Genomic DNA, 20,884 nt, shown 5'->3' on the forward strand with positions numbered 1-20,884 from the left:
TCTGGGAGTCTTCCATAACTAGTTCAGCTGTTCCATCTAATTGGTCTTCAGATCCTGTTAAGTCCACCTCCAAAACTTGAGAATCATTTCTTTCAGAGCTGCCCTCATTGCCACAGCCCACATCCTTCATCCCTACCCTCACTGACTGTAGCAACTTGTCATTACTTTCATTCTCTCCGTTCGTTTGTGCTGCCTCAGAATGATCTGTGGAAAACTTTAGTCTCAAATAGTTCTCCACAGTGGTTCCTCCATTCCACAGAATATTAATTCGAAAACTCAAAAGCCTATCACTCAAAGCCTTAACTCCTTCCAACTCCTTCCAACGCCTCCTTAATTCTTACTCTGGCTCTAGCCAGTCACATGAACTATAGGCCATACTCTTTTTTTTTTTTTTTTGCTTTTATGATTATGATCTTGTTCAATTCATTCACCCCCCTCAGTCTGGTTTACCATATGTAAGATGGTCATGATACTCCTGTGCTTATCTTGGGGTCCAGTCACCCTATCCTTCTTCCCCTTGCTAAACACTTTTCAAATGTTTCCCGCATTCAATAATCATTTGTGTCCAATCCTTTTTAAAAAAAAACTTTACTTTGAAATGATTTTAGATTTACAGAACTGTTGCAAAAACAGTACAGAGAACTCCTGCACAACTCTTCACCCAGGCTTTCCCCAATGTTAACATCCCATATAACTTGGTACAATTATAAAAACTTGACCATCAATAAAATAACACTCAACTTTTATACTAAACTTTTTAAACCTTTATACAACTGTCACCAGTTTTTTCACCAGTGATTTTCTCAGTCTCGACCAATCTGTGACAGTTCCTCATTCTTTCCTAGTGTTTCATGACTTTGATATTTTTTGAAGAGTGTTTCCCGGACACATTGTAGAATGCCCCTCAAGTTTAATGTTTTCTCATAGTTAAGGCCATGGATTTTTGTGGAAAAAAACAAAACTGGAGGTGGCGTGCCCTTGGTGCATGGTATCAAAGGGCATGTATGAACATGTCCTGTTTCCAGCTATGTTAACCATGGTTAACATGGTGTTTGCCAGGTTTACTCATTGTAAAGTCACTATTCAGCCCTGTTAACCTGCGGACGCCCATGGAAAGAGAAGTCCTCCCAACTGAGGCTACGGTGGAAAGAAATTTGGGAACTAGATCATCTGTGTTGTAATCCAGCAAACTCCAGTGACTAGAAGAAACTAAATTGAGTCTACTGGAGTAAGGGAGGGTGTCAGCCCAGGCTGTTGGCACGAGGTTCACTAATTAGTAAATCATTTCCTGCTAGAGAACACAGTTTTGTGGAAGACGGAACAACACAGGGGTCTAGAAGGTGAGGGAGCACAGAAATGTGAAGTGGCTTCTCCAAGGGAACACAGGGATTCAAAGTATGCAGACTGCCAGACTAGCCTTGACCACTTCTCAGAGCCTGCATGGAATATTCCCAAGTGAGTCGCTCTGGAGACCCCCAAGGACGCTTGGCTCCAGCCCGAACTCCAGGTTTTCTGGCGTTTTTAGAGCATTTGGGCTTCGCGCCTTGTTTTTGCCTCAACCTGAGAGCAAAGGCCTCAGCACCCCCACTCCTCGCCTTCAGAATCGCTCATCACCCTCCACCCAGAGCCAGCTCAAGACTTCGGTTGAGGGTTGAAAGCCTCTTCCAACAACGCGAAGCAGCATCTTTTCGGCACAATGGGAGTTAGGAATTTTCCATAGCTGAAGTGCTCCTTTGCTCTCTCGCCGTTCACTTTCTGACTGCACAAGGCAAATTCCCCTCGAGCCCTAAGGGAGCTGACTAAGGTCCGGCTACCCGCCCGCCCCGCCGTCCTACGCTGGTTTCTGATAGGCTACCGAGGCTGTCCGCCTTGACAGGGAGTTGTGCGCAGGCGCAGAAAGGCTGCAAGACTGGGCTGAGGGCCGGCGACACGGAGCTACCGGATCGGTCCGAGATGGTGAGTGTCCGCCGGGAGCTTGTGGCAGGCGGCCGGGAGGTGGCCGAGCACGACTTTCCACCACCATGAGCCTGGCCTTCTGTCCTCCAGGGACGGCTCTGAGCGCCTGGCTGGGCATCCGCGGGGCTGGGCGGGGTCGGGCCCGAGCTGTCTGGAGGGCGGAACTGGGGCGGCGCGGGCCTCCCGACTCAGGGGACTGAGGCGGGGCCACCGGATCCGGCAGTCCCTTGACCGGAAGCAGTTGTTTAGGCCTCGGCTAGGGGTGGACGGAGGTGGGGAGGCCTGCCCACAAACCCTTGCATCCTAGCATCCTGGACCTTGTTGCGCGACTGTAACTATAATGATTACATTTACAGGAAGCTTAATTCGTATCTGGCTCTGCTAAACGCCTCCCCATGCCTACATATCTACAAGTAGGTACACCCCATAACTATGTAGGTGTACCTACGTAGGTGAGTAGGTACACCCATTATCCCCGTTTTACATACTTGGAATCTAAAACCCAGTGAAGCTAAGTGTCTTGCCCCCAGGAAATGGCGGAGGTGGATTTGAACCCTAGAAGCTTGATTGCTGTCTTTGTGTCCCCGTCATTCTTTCGAGCCGCTGGGACATGATGCATGAGTCAGAAACGAGCGGGATCCACCCTTGGGGTTCCTGCCCTGCTGGCTGGAACTGTGGGTTCTTTACGACTTTACAGGTTTGTTTTCTTGTGTTTTTAATCCTCCCAACTTTAAAATAACTTGAGAAGACCTTTTCAAGGTTAAATCAGGTTTAAAAACGTTCCCACGTCTAAAGCCTTGAATGGTTTTTAAAAATCTTATATAAGTATTTAAAGACTATAAGAAAAATGGAAAAGGAAGAAGAAACAATGCCATGATCTGGAGTTAGGTATATTAGGTATGATTAGGTATATTACTCCTATTAGTCTTTTTTTCTTCAGTTTCTCCTCTACATAGTTTAGCAGTGTACTTTATATAGTTAGCTAGTTTATAGTATAGTGAAAGTAACTTCATCTTTCACATCACTTTTTAAACTGTAAAAGAAAAATTAACTTTTAACAGATAAATCTTATACACAGTTAAAAAGAAAATCTGAAAAGATCTAAGTAAAAAATAGATCTCCCACCCAACTGTGACCCCCAACCTCAGTCTCCTTCAGAAACAAACATTGTTAGTTTCTTTTATTATATCTATATGTATATTTCAGTTCAGTTGCTAAGTCGTGTCCGACTCTTTGTGACCCCATGGACTGTAGCACACCAGGCTTCCCTGTCCATCACCAACTCCTGGAGCTTGCTCAAACTCATGTCCATTGAGTTGGTGATGCTATCCAACCATCTCATCCTCTGTCGTCCCGTTCTCCTGCCTTCAATCTTTCCCAGCATCAGGGTCTTTTCCAATGAGTCAGTTTTTTGCTTTAGGTGGCCAAAGTATTGTGGAGTTTCAGCTTCAGTATCAGTCCTCCCAATGAATAGTCAGGACTGATTTCCTTCAGGATTGACTGGTTTGATCTCCTTGCAGTCCAAGGGACTCTCAAGAGTCTTCTCCAGCACCACAGTTCAAAAGCATCAATTTTTCGGCGCTCAGCTTTCTTTTTTTTTTTTTTTCTCAGCTTTCTTTATAGTCCAACTCTCACATCCATACATGACTACTGGAAAAACCATAGCTTTGAGTAGATGGACCTTTGTTGGCAAAGTAATGTCTCTGCTTTTTAATATGCTGTCTAGGTTTGTCAGCTTTTCTAGCAATGTCTAGGTTTTCTAGCTATATCATAGCTTTGTCTAGGTTCGTCATAGCTTTTCATATATATATATGAGACCCCTTTTTCTTACACAAATCAGAGCTTCCTGCAACCTATACCATGCTATTGTGTATTTATATTCATAAAAGCAAAACATACTTTAGATGCATGTTTTAACAAATTTAAGCATTACCGAAATACGTAACTTAGGAAAGTGTGTGTAGTCCCCGTCTCACTCCCCTCTGCTGATCACTGTTGACAGTTGGATACATCTTCTTCCAGATTTGTTTAGTGCATAAGCACATTTGTATATAACATGTTTATTACATGAAATTGGAACTTATGTATTTATACATATTAAGGTGACACAGTGGTAAAGAATCCGCCTACCAGTGTAAGAGACAAGGTTTCAATTCCTGCGTTGGGAGGATCCCCTAGAGTAGCAAATGGCAATTCCATGGACAGAGGAGCCTGGCGGGCTTACAGTCCATGGGGTCTCAAAGAATCGGACATGACTGAGCAAGCACACACACAAGCTTACTTTAGGTTATATGTATAATCTCATTCTTTAACTTTGTTCACTAAAAAATACCAGATATTTTTTCATGTTGATACATACAAATCTATTTTATTCTTTATAGGACTGTTTTCCTATTCCGTTGCATTATATCCATTTAGATGGTTTACAGTTTTTCACTCCAGACAATGCTGCAGTACTGTTGTTTTTTTTTTCCCCACTTATGCTCTTGTTTATGTAGTGTTATGTAATAGTGATACTTCTGGCGTGCACATTTTGCCATCTTGGGGGGGTGTGTGTGTGTGTTAGTCGCTCAGTCGTGTCCGACTCTTTGCGACTCCATGAACATTTTGGTAGAAAATGACAAATTGCCCTTTACGCTGGTGATATAAAAATCAGCTATAATTAGCATCCAGTTTTACTCCACCACACAAATATTTTCATCTTTGTACATTCTCCTTCCTCTTTGTTCATGTATTCACGTTCAAGATGTACCTGCTAGTTTTTTGTTTGTTTAATACCCAAAGACATATAACTTTGTTGCCATCTCTGTTTGTAATGAATCATTTTTAGTGACTGCATAATAATCAATGAAATATTTTTATCATAATTTGCCAAACCATTCCCCCAGTATACATTTGGGTTGCGTCTAGTTCTTCAGCAATAGAGATAACGCTGTGATGAATGTCTCTGAATGTGTAGTTTGTTTTTCTTTTTTTTTCACATTTATTAGATTATTTCCTTAGGAGAAATTCTCAAAGAAGCAAAGGGATCAGCACATATGATTCTCATAATAATTTAGTCCTGTAGCTTTCCCAAAAGGTCTTATTGCCTTTGTACCAGTTTTGCCGTAATAACTGCCAGCGTTCAAAAACATAACCTCGGCATTGCTATAATTTTCATGTCTTTATTTACAGGGAACGTTGAACATTTTTCTTGTGTTTGTGGTTTCCTTGAGGTATATTTTCTCCTCTTATCCTTTTTGCCCACTAAATTTTTAGAGACTTGCTGTTTTTCTTAATCATCCTGTGTGATGTTTTGAAATTACTCTTTGGTCTGTTATATTTGATGCAGATGTTGTCCCCTCCTTGTAATTCGTTTTTGTTTAATAGAAATTAAAACTTTTTTTATGCTTGGTCATCACGTTGGTCACAGTTTCTTTGTGAATCATTTGCTTCAGTGGTTATCCCTCCCGTGCCAAACCAGTGAATAATCCTGGAGTTTTACTGCTACTTGTTTTTTTATTTGTTTGGAGTGTTTTTTGGTCTGTCAGCAGCATGCGTCTAGGAATTAGAGAACCCAGGAGCCTGGTCCCTTCTCTGGTGCAGACACCCATGTTAATAGAAATAAAGACTCGGGGTGCTGAGGATCCCAGCCGGGCTCTTTCTAGGAGCAGGGCAGGAATTTCGAGATGTGAGCCGAACCCGAGGGGTTACATATCTACTTAGATATATCTGGTACCAGTCAGCTAGCACTGCAGGGATAACAGACTTTAGAGGCAGAGGTGGAATGACTTGGATGCCTGGTTAGGACTCCTCTTGCATCTGCTGATGTTGCTGTGATGATGCTCCTGTCTTTGTGGCATCATTTGTTTTCTTTCTTGGCTCCTTCAGGGCTGAACCTGACAATTGTTTTAAGCAGTTTCTCCTAAAGGCAGGTGCCTGTAGACCTTATGACCTCCACTCCCCCAGGCCTAACCCCACCCTACTAGCTGTGGTTGGAGAAGCTATTCTCTAGTCTTCCAGGAAAAAGTTTTTATTAAATTTGATTACATAAAAATTCAGAACCTCTGATTATTGAAAAACACTGTAAACTTAAATTAGAAAAGTGGGAGAAGTGTAATTTATATGATGGGCAGAAGTCTAAAATTTCTAACTTAAAGAGTTTTTTAAAATCAATAAAATTAGTAGAAAGAGCAAAAGACTTGAAAAAGGAGAGATGCAAACAGTCAAATTCCAGCTTAACTTCACTGATAAGTTTTGTTTCTTTTTTTTTTTCTGACAGCCTCACTGATAATTCTTTTTTTTTTTTTAAACATATTTATTTGGCTGTGTTGGGTCTTAGTTTGGCATGTGGGAACTTCGTTGCAGGGCACAAATTCTCTAATTGAGGCCAGGGGGCACAATAGTCATGGTTCCATGGCATGTGGGATCTTAGTTCCCTGACTGAGGATCAAACCCACATCCCCTACCTTGCAAGGCAGATTCTTAAGCACTGGACCATCAGGGAGGTCCCCTCGCTGATAATTCTTAAGAATTAAAGAAAGGTTGACTTTCTCTTATTTGGGTTTTGCCTGTCAGATTAGCAGAGAATCAAAAACCTTCCATTACTGATTCTCTCTGTTCCTTGAACATGCCAAACTCCTTCCCATTTCACTGTGTTAGCTTTCATGCTGCTTCCTGGAGTAGTTTTCTTTCTCATCATTTAGTTCTTGTCTTAAGGATTACATCCTTGGGTGTTCCTGCCCACACTCATCCAAGAAGCATCCCCCTGCCCACGCCGCCCACCTGTACCCTGTACCCTGAAAGAATATTGCCACTTGTGTTTGAAAGTCTCTTATACCAAAATCTGAACTCATGAGGATGGGGACATCTTCATTTGTGGTCAGTGGTGTATTCAACCCTTCTCTTGACCTGCTCTGTGTCCTTGGGCAAAACGCTTCTCCTTTCTGAACCTTGGTTTCCTGCTTGTAAAATGGAGCTAACCATGGAAGGTTCAGATGAGACGTGTCTGAAGACATCCATCCTAGTATCTGACCTATAGCAGATACTGAGTAGGTCAGGTATACTTGTGGGTCCTGCCTTTCTTGGTAAGCATGTTTACCTTTTAAGCAGCTAGATCTCAGTGGTTGGTTCTCATTAAATTAAGGATCATCTAAACCCCCACTCATCGTGTTGGGTACTGTAAGCCCAGGGTACTGTACTTTAAAAGGTTGATTTTTGTAAGACACAGTTGCGGAAATGGTTTTTATTTGTTCCTTAAGTATCTATTGAGCCTGTACTGTACCAGGTACTGGGATTACACAGTCTGGGTTCCTGCTCCCAGGTTACCTTGGGTCTGGAGGAGGAGATAAGCAGAACAGACAGTTATACTCATTGCTGATAAGTGCTGTGGAGTCAGGGTGCCTTGGGTACCTAGAAGATGGGCAGGTGTCCAGAGCAGGCCTCCCACAGAGGCTCATGAGCAGAGTCCAGAGACTTGGGAGTTTCATCTAGTGGTGAGTGAGGGAGAGGAGGTTGCCCGCTTTCAGAAGGTGCAGCACTCACCAGGCCAGGCCGGGCTCAGGCAGGCTGTGCTTGCCCCCTGCAGTCCATTCTCCACACAGCAGCCAGGGCATCCTTATGAAAAAGATCTTGTCATTGCTCACCTCGAAACCTGCTAGTGGCTCCTCACACCCCCCTGCCTTTAAAAACCAAAGTCATCACTCTGGTCTATGATACCTCTGAAATCTAGTCTGATCCTGCCTCCCTCTCATCTGGCTGCCTGCCAATCACTGTCCTCAGCCACACTGGCCCCTTTGCATTTTTTCTGGAACACTCTCCCTAGAAATCCACCTGGTTAGCTCCTTTGTTTCCTTTCAGATCTCTATTCAACTGTCACCTCAGCGAGGCCTTCTCTGACCACCTTGTTTAAAATTGCCATCAGCCCATTGCTTTCCAAATCCCCCATCCCTACTGAATCTGACTTTTGTATTTTATTTATGCTTTTGCTTAATGTCTGATTCCCTCCCCCCACCCCACCCCCAAAATCAGCTTCATGAGAGCAGGGTTTTCATTGTATTTTGTCCAGTACAGCATCCCTAGGCCTAAAACAACATCTGACACATAGAAGATTCCCATACAGTTATTGAATGAATAACCATCTTACAAAATTTCATCTTTTTCATTTAAGCCTCACTTTCCAACCTCTAGGGGTATTTTGGACTTCAATTCTGGCATCTTTAGCTTTCCCCATCCCTAGTTTGATTGCATGTTGATTGAAATGTCCTAAACTACATCCTACTTATTCTTTCGTCTTTCTTTCTACACTCAGTCATGTCCGACTCTTTGCGGCCCATGGACTGTAGCCTACCAGGCTCCTCTGTCCATGGGATTTTCCAGGCAATAGTACTGGAGTGGATTGCCATTTCCTTCTCCAGGGGATCTTCCCAACCAGGGATCAAACCCGGGTCTCCCGCATTGTAGACAGACTCTTTACCATCTGAGCCACCAGGGTATTCTTATTCTTACAATGTTGAGACTGCCAGAGCTCCATAGTCCCAAGTCAGAGATCTCTAATCTCTTGGATACACAGAGAGATGGGTTTAACAATGTTTTTAAATAAAAATAATAGAGTAAAAGAGGCTGTTTAAAAAAAACAAAAGAAAACCTTATCAATAGTTCCCTACTCTTGGTGTGGCTTTTTATTTCGTTCATGATCCTTCTAGCCCTCTTCTTGTTTTCATGTGGATGCCATTTCCCAAGCACTTTCTTTTTAAGGTGTTATAAATATTCTGGTCACCATTGTTAATGTGTTATATTCCTGTGAATGGACATTCATAATCCCCTTGATGTTTCCCTAAACATTGGGCAGTTTTGGCTCTTCCTGCTTTTTGTTATTGAAGATGTCACTGCAGCAAACATCTTGCCGTACTCTCCTTTTAATTCTCTTGGATCGTTTCCTTAGGATGAATTTCCAAGAGGGTTACCAGGTCTGGTTGAGTGCTATGTAGTATTGACCACTATCATATAATACTTTATTGCTCCTCTCCAGAATAGTGTGTGGTCAGAACTCAGTGAAAGTCTGATGAATGAATTAAGATCTCATCCATGCATAACCTACTGCATTGTACTTTCAGTCCACATAGCTAGCCATGTCCTTTTACCAAGGCTCCAGATTACAGAGGCGTCAGGCTGTTTGCCATTTTGTGGGAGGAACTTGTTTGCCCTTCCCTCCAGCATTTGAGAGTATTCACACATCAGTGGAGAGTGGGTGGCAGTGACTGGATTGTGAGGCTTGGGCCTACTAGAAAAACAATCTTTCTTTGTGCTGTCTCCATCGTCTGTTGAGAAGCTCCTCCTCTGGGCCAGCTCATCAGCCTGTGAGGGCGGGGTACCACTCTCTTTTGGTGAACAGAGCTTCTGTGTCCAAGAGTCTGACCCTCAGCCTGTGAGGAGCTTCTGACTAGATTCTGGATGGGTCTAGAAGGGACCTCCTGAGAACAAACGCATTTGAAGACCAGTTTCCATCCGCAGGGGGAGTTAGGCCTAGTTCAGTTTAACAGCTGTTCGTTGAGCCCCTGCTCTGCAGACCATTAGAGAGACCTTAAGTCAAACAGCACTTTTTGATTCCCAGAGAGATACAGTCAAGAGTTCAGGGAGTCCATTGGAAATGGCCAAAGGCCACTGAGTTGGAATCCGTAAAGGCTTCATGGAGGATGTGATATCTAAGATGATCCTGAAGAATTTGTTGTATTTCAGCGAAGAAGAGGCCTTGTTTGGTAAAAAGCTGTGGAGGCAGGGAGATACGGACATGCAGGTGGAGAGTGGAGGGAAGGGTAGAAGAGATGGAAGTAATAACAGAGAAGGCCTTGCCTGGCGAGGTGAGGACTCACAGTCTGATTGTCCACTCTGTTTACAAATCACATGTGCCAGAGTAGCCCACCCAGACCAGCTCCTGACGATGCAGGGTTCATGAGCCCCTTCCTCTGCCTTTCCTCTGGCTGTGTGCTGTGTCACACTGTCCCAGGTGCCAGCTTATTAGTCACTGAGTCCATCCTCATAGGATCATTTTGCTTCTTTTGGAATGTGCTCTTTGGGCCACAAATGACAGTGTATCTCCTTCCTGTTAGACACCTCCATTTGGAATTTTTAAAATCATTAATTTCCTCTGGTTTGTCCCCTAGCTGAGTCATGGATGTGCCTATACTCCTGGGAATGGTATTTGAGTTCTGCTCCCTACTAGGTGAGGGGCAGAGAGCCCCTGGTGGGCAGAGGGGGCAGCCCCACCGCACACTGGGAATGTGATGGTTTAGATGCTGGTGCTGGCCTCAGGGCTGTTCTAGGTAGTCCCGGCGACCTTGAAGGAGGTGGTGCCACATGCCTAGGTGTTTGTTGTTGGCAAGTGTGGTTCATCTGCCGGGAGTACAAGGGAGCTGATCCAGGCTTCCTGACCGCTCTAATCTTGGTCTTATTCTCTCTGGCAGGCAGAGGTGGAGGAGACCCTGAAGCGACTCCAGAGCCAGAAGGGCGTGCAGGGAATCATCGTGGTAAACACAGAAGGTACACCCTCCTTCCAGCCATGAGCTGAGTGCAGGCCGGTCTTTAGAAAAGAGCCCAACACAGCATAACACTTGCTTTTTACTAAACCTCTCATGTACCTGATCTAGTTCTCATCCTTTTGTTTTTGCTTTTTTTTTTTTTTTTAAATCACCTCCAGTTTCCTAGCACTATTACTAGAATTCTAAATTTAAAAAAAGGAAAAATCCTCCCTGCCGCACTGCCCTGACACGTCATACTCCTCAGCGTGCCGTACTTCTTCAGTCAGCCCTTGTCCAGTGCCTTTTCTCTTGGTCATAATTATAGTTGTTACTCTCTTGCATCTGTTTACTCATGAGTTTTTGTTTGGGGTTTGTTTTGATTTTGCTCTATGGTTTACATGAGCAAACTTTTTAACTTGCAGTACAGTGTTTACTCTCCATTCTCCCTTTATGTTGTTTCTACTTCTCTTCTTGCTGTCTAATACTGCTGTCAACTGCTTTGGGCCTATAGTTTTCTTTCCTCTTTGGGGACATTATTTCAACAACTGTAAAAGGGTACAGATGCTAATTTTTCTCAAACCACAGTAGACATGATGAAGAAGGAGACCGATATTATCACACACCTGTTCTCTGCCAGGCCACGGGCTGGTGCTTCACAGACAGATCGTTTCTGTCATACCTTGAAGCGGCTCTATTGTCTCCATTTTGCAGTGGAGAAAAGTGAGTCTACAAATTCGATTTGCCTGCCATTATAGAGCCAAGATTTCATCCCAAATCTGTCCGAGCGCACTTGTGCTCTCTCTCCCACAGGGTTCCACGAAGGACCAGAGAGTGGCTGCTGGACTGAGTCCCAGGCCATGTCCAAGGTCACCCAACTGGGCCCCCCTACCCCATTCTCTAACCCAATGCATTCAGTCAGCTTGGCTTTGTTTGAGGCTCCTTGAGAGCCTCTGTGTGTATGCATTGTCATTCTGGCCCTTATTTTGGAGCGGCAGAATTCTCAACAGTGCCTGCTTAAATAGAGCAGAATGAAAGTCACCAAGGGTGACAAATTGAAGGCGGCATGTCCTCAGTTAGAATGTTGTTTTCCAAGTCGTCAGACCCCGGCCAGCCCATAGCTAGGTAGAATGTGTGCCCCAGCTTTGTCAGGCTCTGATTAAACCGTGTGGTCACTGCATTCAAAAGAGGCAGCGGGGTGGGGAGCCTGAGGACACTGTGGGAGGCATCTCAGGCCCACCACTAATCAGCTGGGTGGCCAGGGCTTTCCCTTCCCCTCTTCAGAACTTAGCTGCCTCAAGCCACCTCCTTGGTCCTTGCTCCAAGGAGCTCCTTGCTCCAAGACCCAGAAGACTTGGTATGAGACTCTTCTATAAATAGACATTTTTGACCCCAGTTGGGGAGAAATAGCCTCAGGGGCTGACTCCCCAGCTGGGACCCCCTAGACTTCCACCAGTATTCCAGACCACAAGCCTTCATTCTTGTGTTAAAACTGCCCCCAAAGTTGAGCTTTTTCATTAGGAAAATATAGCCCCAACTTCTTACCTTTTTGAAACTGATGAGCACTTACTTTTTGTATACTAATGTGGCAGTATGGCACAGTAGCTAAGAATATGGAATGTGGAACCAGACTACCTGGGTGTGAATCCTGACTCTACTTTCTTACCAACTATGTGATCTTAGACAAGTCACTTAACCTCTCAGTTTATTTCCTCATCTGTAAAATGTGGACAGTCACACTATCTTTTTCTAAGGGAAGCTTTTAGAACAGTGCCTGATGTATAGTAAATGCCACATGAATATCAAAAATTCTTGTGTTTGTGTTTATTTATTTATCCATCTATTTATTTGCCTGTTTGTTTATTTGATGGCTGAGCCACACAGCATGCAGGATCTTAGTTCCCTGCCCAGGGATCGAACCTGTGCTCTCTGCAGTGGAAGTATAGCGTCCTAACCACTGGACCACCAGGAAATTCCGTGTGTTTTTTAATTTGTGGTCCATTCATAGATCTCCCACTTGAGATTCTCATTTACATGTCACACATTTCTGCAAAGCAGGGATATTTGCCCATTTTTCAGATGACAGAATGGAAACTGAGAGCAGTCAGGTTGACCCGCCCCAGATCACCCAGCCACAAATGGAGGTAGTCAGAACTCACTGCCCTGGGGGTCAGAACTCTGAAGGCTTGCATTAGAGGTGCTCAGTCAGGGTGATTGTATTAGGGATCTCTGATACTCCTCTGGGGCTTTCCACCTCCGTGATTCAGTTCAGCTGCCTCTTCCAGCAGGATGTCCTCCCTGACCAGCTCAGCCTGGAGCGATTGCTCCCCACCCCTGAAATCAGGACATGCTCTTGTCCCAGTCACTTACCAACCACCTGCCACTGCCTGGTGATGTCTCACCCTTGGCCAGATTTAAATGATGTTTCATAATAAAAATGTACCTTTAAGCAGACTTAACCAAGAATGGAATGTAAGGAACATCCTATTTGTACCCTCCAGACCTCCTGCCATCTGCTGCTACCCACAAAGGGCAAAATAAAAGTCTAAAATGTGTAAGTCCCTGAGAGCAGAGCTTTCTCTCTTGTGATCATTTCTGTATCCCCAGTACCCGCAGTAATGCTGACACAAAGTTGGTTCTCAATAAATACCTGTTAAGTTTTATTAATGTGTTTTAATTGTTGACTGATGGGGGGGCGGGGGGAGGGTTGGTGGGCAGACCTGGCTATACAACCTGACAGATCTGACCCCCAGATTCGAAATCATGGCTTTGAGGTGACCAGCCACCACTGCAGGCGCTCAGCCCCCGTTTGTGGAGGCCACGGCCTGCAGTAGGCCGCCTACTCACTTGGCTGTCTTTGAGGTGTTCCCCAGCTCTGGCATCCTGTGAATCTGGAATTCTCTCTTGTGCTTGTTTGAAATTATCCCCAGTGTTGGTCCCTGCCCTCCGTCCCCACCCTGCCAGCTCCATGTTTTCTTTCATTCTTACAGTGAGCCAACAAGACGTTCATTTCTTTTCTCCCTTACACACCTTCTCACTTGGTAGACATGTGATCACACTCTTGACAGTATATTTGAACCACTAAAAGCACACCTGTGTCTACTCATTTTTTAACAACAGCCATAAATATTTGATGCAGTCTCCCTAAAGACACTGGTGAGCACATCAGATCTGCCTCTGACCCTTCGGGAGCATCCAGTCTGCTGAGGACGGGTGTCACGATCACTCCCGTGCAGGCATGATCTCAGACTTGAGTAACTGCCTTGCAGGACAGCGGCATGGTGCTGGGACTGTAGAACGGGGGTGCTGACCATGTCCAGGGGTAGAGGGAGGCATGAGGGACAGTGGGAGTCAGGGGAGAGTAGGGAAGGGAAAGAAAGTTTCAGGCAGAGGGACCTGAGAGAAGGTGGCCTGATGGAGTACAAAAAGAAAGTCAAGAGGTTTGACCCCACCCACCCCTGCACCCCCAGACTTTGCCAGGCCTCAAGATTGGCCCCTCAGGTTACCTGGGGGTGGGGTTTATAACATGGGTTATGTCAATAATAAATCAACACTCTGTGCATGCTTTTGCTCAATATTCTCAGATGAATTAAGACACATTTAGTCCTCCCAGCAGCACGGTGAAGCACAGCCATTATTTTACAGATGAAGAAATGGAGGCTTAGGTTAGATCACTTGTGTTAGGCCACGTAGCCAGGAAGTGGCAGAGCCAGAGGAGAAGCCCAGGTCCTCGATTTCAGAGTTCCTACTGGTCATCTCCCCAGCTGCTTATACTGCTGTTTCGAGGAAGGTTCCACCACTGAATGAGGCCTCTTGGGGCCCTGGTGGGTACCTGGTTGCCACCCAGGACACAACATCTGCCCTGGTGACCTGGTCATCTTCTCCTTTAGAGTCAAGTGATCACTGCAACCTATCCTCATAACTCCACTTGGCTCAGAGCAGCCTCTGACTCACTGCCTCTCTTGCTCCCATGCCCGCTTCTGCCCACACTCACTACGCCATAATAAGACAAGGTTTGGTCAGCTTCTTGCCACCCATGGGTAGGTCTGCAGGTGACTGTCTTTGGCTGATCCTTTGGCTGGTCAGTTATAGGCCAGAAGGCGGGGTCCTAGAGCTGAAATCCAGCCACTGATGTGTGGGGAGCGACTTGGGCCACACCTGTCCCAAGAGCCTGTGGACTGAGCACTCGGGGCCTCATCGACGGAGCCTCTAGCTGACGTGTTACAGGGATTCATAGGCACCTGATGACCTAGTCGTGGCCTGAGGTGTCTCAAGCTAAGCCCCATTCCTCACCTCCATGACAACAGGCACCGGCCAGTGAGGGGGGGGCGTTTAATAGTTCGTCGCAAGGAAGCAGTCCTCAAAACAGAAAAGGCTTGGCGCAGGATGTTGTTCACTACAAGGTGATTAAGTAAAAATGCAGCCTGAGTCCCCAGCAATAGGGGAATGATTAACCCTGGAATAGGCCACTTGTGGGCTCTTTGAAAGCAGTAGCAACGCTGTTTACAAGGATGTGTGCAGACAGAGAAACAGGCTTTAACTTGGCACAGTCACGTGTGTAGACAGTGTGTTTATGCCTGAGCCCTAAGCCTTCCTTGTTAGGAACTAGAGCAAGACACGAGTGATGGTTCTGTCTTGGCACAGAACTATCCATCTGACCCTTCCTTCTTGTACTTCTCAGCATTTACAGATTTGTAGGAACTATTCTCTTTGTTCATATTCTCAGTGTTATGAGTGATAGTCTATCCTTCTGTTGCTGGAAACCAGTCAGTATGTGGCCCTGTGAAGGAAGCCCAGCAGTGAAGCCAGCAGGCCTTCATTGCAATCCTGGCCCCACTGCTTGTGTTTATCTGCTGTGAGACCTCAGCAGGCCACCTCATTGCTCAGAGTTTGGTTGCCTGGTTGACAAGTAAAGATGGTGACGCCATCCTTAGAGCAGTTCTGGGGACTGGAGCTAACATCCTTCAAGTGTTCAGCACTTGGCTGTCAAGTCCTCAGTGAACAGTGGGTGATGACTGTTAACTGCCAGTCTAGGCTCTGGAATTCTGGGTGTGGGGCTGGGAGCAGGGCAGAAAGGCACTCCCAGGGTTCTGCTCAGTCTCTGCTCTCCCCTCAGGCATTCCCATCAAGAGTACCATGGACAATCCCACCACCACACAGTACGCCAGCCTCATGCACAACTTCATCTTGAAGGCCCGGAGCACCGTGCGCGAAATTGACCCCCAGAATGACCTCACCTTCCTTCGAATTCGCTCCAAGAAAAATGAAATTATGGTTGCACCAGGTAAGGGGTCTTCCCCACCCCCACTTGAGAGCAGACCCTCACTGTGCGTGCCCTGTAGCTGTCGGGAAGGCTTTGGGAATGGGCGTGCCCATGGGTTCCAGAGAAAGGCCTGAAGAGCAGAAGGTACAGATTTGAGTGTCTCATTGCCTGGCCTGTGCCAGCTGGCATCCCCAGCGAGTCCTCATTCACAGTGACTCTAGGCAGACCCTGTCCTGGGTTCTGGGCCGTAGTAGGGAATTATGGTGTCATGGGGGAGATAGACATCGACGTGTGTGTGTGTGTGTGTGTGTGTGTGTGTGTGAATTGCTCAGTCATGATTTGGGGGAATTCAAGGAGCACTTGGAACATGGAGGAGGGTGTGATTAGGCCTGCTTGTGGCAGTCAGCAAAGGCTTCCCAGAGGGGGGAACATTTGAGCTGACTCTGAGGGCACAAGTTAAGAGGAAGCAAGTGGGGTGGGATTGGGGGTGGTGGAGTTGGAAAAGCTGTGCCTGAAGAAAAAAGAGTTCAATGATTCTAAACCAAATTGTAAGGCAAAACCACCATGCACTCATTTTATCCTAAAAAAAAAAAAAAAAAATACTAATTTGCCCACTTCTTAAATACAGTCCTGTTTCTCTGGTCCCCATGCAGACAGTCTTTCCTCCAGCACGGGAAGGGGTTGCTTTGTTTCCACATGAAGTACTTGGGGACTGTGTGGTACAAACAGTACCAGTCTTAGCATCTGTTCTCAGGGTGACGAGATGCTCACCCTGGGAGGCGCCCCTAAGCACTGGGCCCACAGGAGGGGTCAGCAGGGCCACCTGCCCTGCCCCACTTCACTCACATGCACGGCCTGGTGTGGTGGACAGATCCTCCAGCACTGTTTGCAGTTATCCTCTCTCACCGTCCCCTTTGTGGCTGAGCCCTGAGGTGAGTGTGCCCGGGGGATGGAGGGGGCTGCAGTGCAGCCTGTCTAGAGCAGCGGGATGTGTGTAGGAAGGAGGGGAGGCGATGTGTGTGGTCCAATTTAGAAGGGGCCTCAGACGCCAAACTCAGCCGTCTGGACTTAGTGAGCCCGTCTGGACTTAGTGAGCGGAGGTTTTTTTCAAGGCAGTCAGTAATAGGATTGTGACTGGGGGCCTGGACGAAGGCAGGTAGGGGCAAGGCTGGGACAGTGACTGGCCCTGGGCTTGCGACACAGGCGGCTGGCTGGCTGCAGAATTCTGAGGTAATTTGAGAGCGGTCAGCCCCTCCTTGCAGCAGAGCAGCACTGCTCCTGTTCCCAGGCCTGTCTGGGCCCAGTGGAGCTGCTTGGAAGGATGTGAAGGAGAGACCCACAGAGCCAGTCACAGGGTCACTCGGTTTCCTGGGGACACTCCCTAGAGGGCTGGGGACAGAGCAAGTCGGTCACAATTGAAAACAGAATAACTTCAGAGTCATTTATTCCAAAGACATACATAGTTTATCAACGTAATCATTGTCTAATGGGTCTCAGGCCAACCAACCAATGATGAGGTCTCTGATTCTGTCAGAAAATAGACTGTAGCACGCACCCCAGCTGTTTTCCAGCTTCACGTCTTATGAGTCCGACCTTAAGCAAATTACAGAGCACCAGCGAACCTGTTTCCATCTCTGTAAAATGTCTGGTGAGGGGACGGTCCTCATCTGGCATGTCTGGAGGTGCCTCATCTGGTTGAATATATTGGCACGAGGTCGGCAGAAAAGCTTGAGATCAGATTTAAACTCAAATCCCTCTCAAGACTTCATGCGGCATGGTTACAGACAAACCTCCACTCCCCTAAAAGTTAGGCTGCCAACCCTCCAGATCGGAGCAGACCTCGTGTCCCCCTGGGAGCTCGCAGTGTGAAACAAGGACAGATGATGTCTCCAAATTGCCAGACTCTCCCTGGACAGCATTTCTTGGCTTAAGGCTTCTAAGAATGTCTGCTTGGAACACCTGAGTTAACACAGGGCAATCAAGCCTTAACACACTATTTCCCACAAAGCACTGGAGTGCTGTTATTGAATGTGGAGCCTGGTTGTTTGGAAGAAAAGACATGGGTATTGCTAATAGTATCTTTTCATTAGTTTTGTCGGTAGCTTGTTATTTCTATTTTTATTAGTGATTTTTCACTTACACAGATTGCTTAGCCATGAGACTTGGTCATATAATAGCTGCTCCTTCTGAGATGTCCATCGTCAAGGGAAGAAGCAAGGTTTAGGCTTGAATCTGAATAGACACAAAGCAGACATGGCCAAGGTTTATCACGTGTTCAGCAAGGGGCAGCCCAGAGGCGCCCAGCACCTGAGTCAAACTCAGCTCTCCTACCTGGCATATTAGCCTTGGCTTGGCCAAGTCATTTAATTCTCTGAGCCTTAGTGTTCTCATTAGTAAAAATAAGAAAACACTGGTCCCTGCCTCATAGAGTGAGTTGAGGATTCACTGAGATGCTGTTTGAGAAGGGATCAACCCAGAGCCAGCATGGGAAAGCCTTGGTAAATGTTTAGTGTGATTATTAAGTGGGCAAAGTTTAAACACCCTGCTTTTCCCATTTCCTCTTCTGTAAGATGAGAGGCAGTCAGGCTCACCCCAGAGGACTTGGATTGCTATGATTTCATAACGGACATTCCTTCTGACTGGCTTGATCCCCAGAGTTGGAACTCAGGTGCTTTGGCCCCCTTTGACCTGGTGCCTTTGAAATTTTCTAGTCCAGAAGGTTCTGGAAGGTCAGCAACTGAACTTGTGACAGAACTGACATTAACCCAAGACTAGCAGGGTTGAGGTTAGAATTCCAGCTTGGATACTAACTATCCTGGCCACCTTAAACAAGTGGTTCTCCCAGAACCTGCAGTGTCAGCATCACCTGGAGCTTGTTAAAATGCAAATTTTTAGGCTCCACCCCACACCCAGTGAGTCCAAGTCCTCTGGGTGGGGCCATCTGTGTTGTTTTAAACAGCCCTCCAGGTTATTCCAACAGTCTGTAGTCAGAGAACCAGTACAGGCAGTTCATTTAAACTCTGAACCCGAGTTTCCCAACCCAAAAAACTCGATAACCCTACCTCCCTGTTGGTACTGGGAAGATGAGAAATGAGGATGCTCTGCCGAGCACCACTGCTGGGTAGGGTTAGGAGCCTGCTTCCCTATAGCGTATGTGCAGAAGCCTGTACAGGAAACATGCAGGTTCATCTTGTTTCCCCAGCCACGGGAAGTCAGCCTGAGCATTGATGCATTTTATCCCTCTCCACCCCACCAGCGTTTTACAGTTGGTGATTGAATGATTTACTGGCTTTGTGGTGTGTTTTTCTCCCATTTTACAGTTAGTGATTCTTTTTTTTCTTGTTTCCTCTCTTGCAGATAAAGACTATTTCCTGATTGTGATTCAGAATCCAACTGAATAAGCCGCTTTCTTGGCTCCCTGCGTCATTCCTTAATTTAATGCCCCTCAAGAATAATAGCGTTAAATCATGTCCACTGACGGGCACGTGGAAGGCACGTTAGAGCCCTCCCAGACCAGTCCGTGACCCGGGTGGGCTGCAGCCCCTCCCACCCCACCAACGTCATTCCTGGCCAGCTGCCCCTGATTTTCCAGGAGGAAAATCACGTCCAGGTTTTGGAGCAAGAGCTTGTGAGAAGCCCACACCCTGTTTCCTTCTGACTTTGTCGCCCTTGGAAAAGGCTGTTTTTCTTTAACTAAAAATAACCAGAATGCTTACCCGGCTGGCTGTGTGTCTTTAAACACTGGGTTGAAAAGGTCTCGCTTCCTGTGTGATCACATGGTCCGGAGGCTGAGCCTGCGCCGCCTGCAGCCTGGGGGTGCTCTGTGCTCCTTCAGCACCTGTGGCCACACTTGCTGAGCTGGACACGGCTTATAACCGGTGTCCTGGCTTCTGGGCCTCTCGTCCCTCCCATCCCTTTTATCATTCCTCATCCCTATCCGTGTTTTGAAAGATTTTTTTCTGACTGCACTTCATTAGGGAAAGGAGAGAGAAATTTGTTGAGTGCCAGGTGTGGCTCACATCACCTTTGTAGTTCGCTGCGGACGGGGTGGTACAGCGTCTTAACGATGAGGAAGTTGGGTTCTCAGGAATGGCTTGCCTGAGATCTCATGGACGGAGCACAGGCCTCTGACTCCAGCAGCTCTGCTGTTTCCATACTGCCTTCCCCAGAAATCCTAAATGGTCTGGTTCACCCATGTGTTCACCCTGAGTAAGCATCCGCCTTCCCTTAAGGCATGGAATGGGGTGCAATGGGGGCGGGTTGAGGTGGTGCTTTCACCACTCAATGAAGCCAAGCCGTAGGCCAACCCCAGCACTCTGGGGTTTTTCCCTCCAGAAACTACGTGTATTTATTTTGTGTTAGGGTTTGTTTTTGTCTTTTGTTTCTTGTTACAGTGGAAAAGGGCTTCCCTGGTGGCTCAGATGGTAAAAAACTCCCCCTGCAATGCAGGAGACTTGGGTTGGATCCCTAGGTGGGGAAGATCCCCTGGGAGAAGGGAATGGCAACCCACTCCAGTATTCTTGCCTGGAGAATTCCATCTTCAAAGGAGCCTGGCGGGCTACAGCCCATGGGGTCACAAAGAGCACGACTAAGACGACTAACACTGACAGAGGTTTAAAGATTTAAACTATAAAGCAGACCTCAGCTCTCCCCCTCCTTGTCCTGCTCCCTTCCCCAGCAGTAACCTCCATCTCCAGTGTGAGTGTGTCCATCCAACAAAAATGCTTTTCTAAATTTTCCAGTGAAATTTCCTTCACAGTACACTCCCAGGGGAGTATACCCTTGGGAGCCTAGAGGTGTAGTTTATAAGGGCTCAGCAAAATGTCTTCAAAATCTGTTTTAGTGGAAGATCATAGGAACTTTGCACTTCATAATCTGTTTGTCTTAATATTGAAATAATCCTTTTAAATACTTTCCCCCAAATCTTCAAGCACACCTGATCCTCTGGGCAGTCGCTGTGGACCGGGAGGCGGTGATCACAGACACTGGTCAGTAATTATCTCAGAGATTCAGGGCTTGAAAGGAAGTGCAATGTGACCACCATTGTCTTTTTGTTCTCAGAGGCTATTGAGACTTGGATTCAAATCTAAGGTTCCCTTGTCCTTCTATCTTGAGTTTGTTCAAAAAGAGTAGCAGGGGAAGATGGTCTGATTAACCAATTACCCCAGAGGAG

General features: G+C 46.5%; 1 protein-coding gene and 1 non-coding gene across 4 annotated transcripts; one reads left to right on the forward strand and one right to left on the reverse strand.

Moving 5' to 3' along the window:
* Positions 1 to 1,857: 1,857 nt before the first annotated feature.
* Positions 1,858 to 19,426, forward strand: DYNLRB1 (dynein light chain roadblock-type 1). Of its 3 annotated transcripts, none has more exons than XM_061127107.1 (4): positions 1,858 to 1,956; positions 10,398 to 10,473; positions 15,565 to 15,732; positions 19,069 to 19,426. In XM_061127107.1, exons 1-4 carry the CDS (start codon positions 1,954 to 1,956, stop codon positions 19,110 to 19,112), a joined length of 291 nt encoding a protein of 96 aa, XP_060983090.1. In that variant the 5' UTR covers positions 1,858 to 1,953; the 3' UTR covers positions 19,113 to 19,426. The 3 variants fall into 3 exon arrangements, with proteins under 3 accessions (XP_060983090.1, XP_060983089.1, XP_060983088.1); XM_061127106.1 differs by lacking the exon at positions 1,858 to 1,956 and adding an exon at positions 2,337 to 2,369; XM_061127105.1 differs by lacking the exon at positions 1,858 to 1,956 and adding an exon at positions 2,457 to 2,653.
* On the reverse strand, positions 12,348 to 12,420 carry TRNAG-UCC (transfer RNA glycine (anticodon UCC)). The gene has a single exon. It is a non-coding gene; the product is annotated as a tRNA-Gly (tRNA).
* Positions 19,427 to 20,884: the final 1,458 nt, after the last annotated feature.

Source organism: Dama dama, chromosome 23 (assembly GCF_033118175.1).
Source record: "Dama dama isolate Ldn47 chromosome 23, ASM3311817v1, whole genome shotgun sequence".
In the NCBI taxonomy this organism is placed as follows: domain Eukaryota; kingdom Metazoa; phylum Chordata; class Mammalia; order Artiodactyla; family Cervidae; genus Dama; species Dama dama.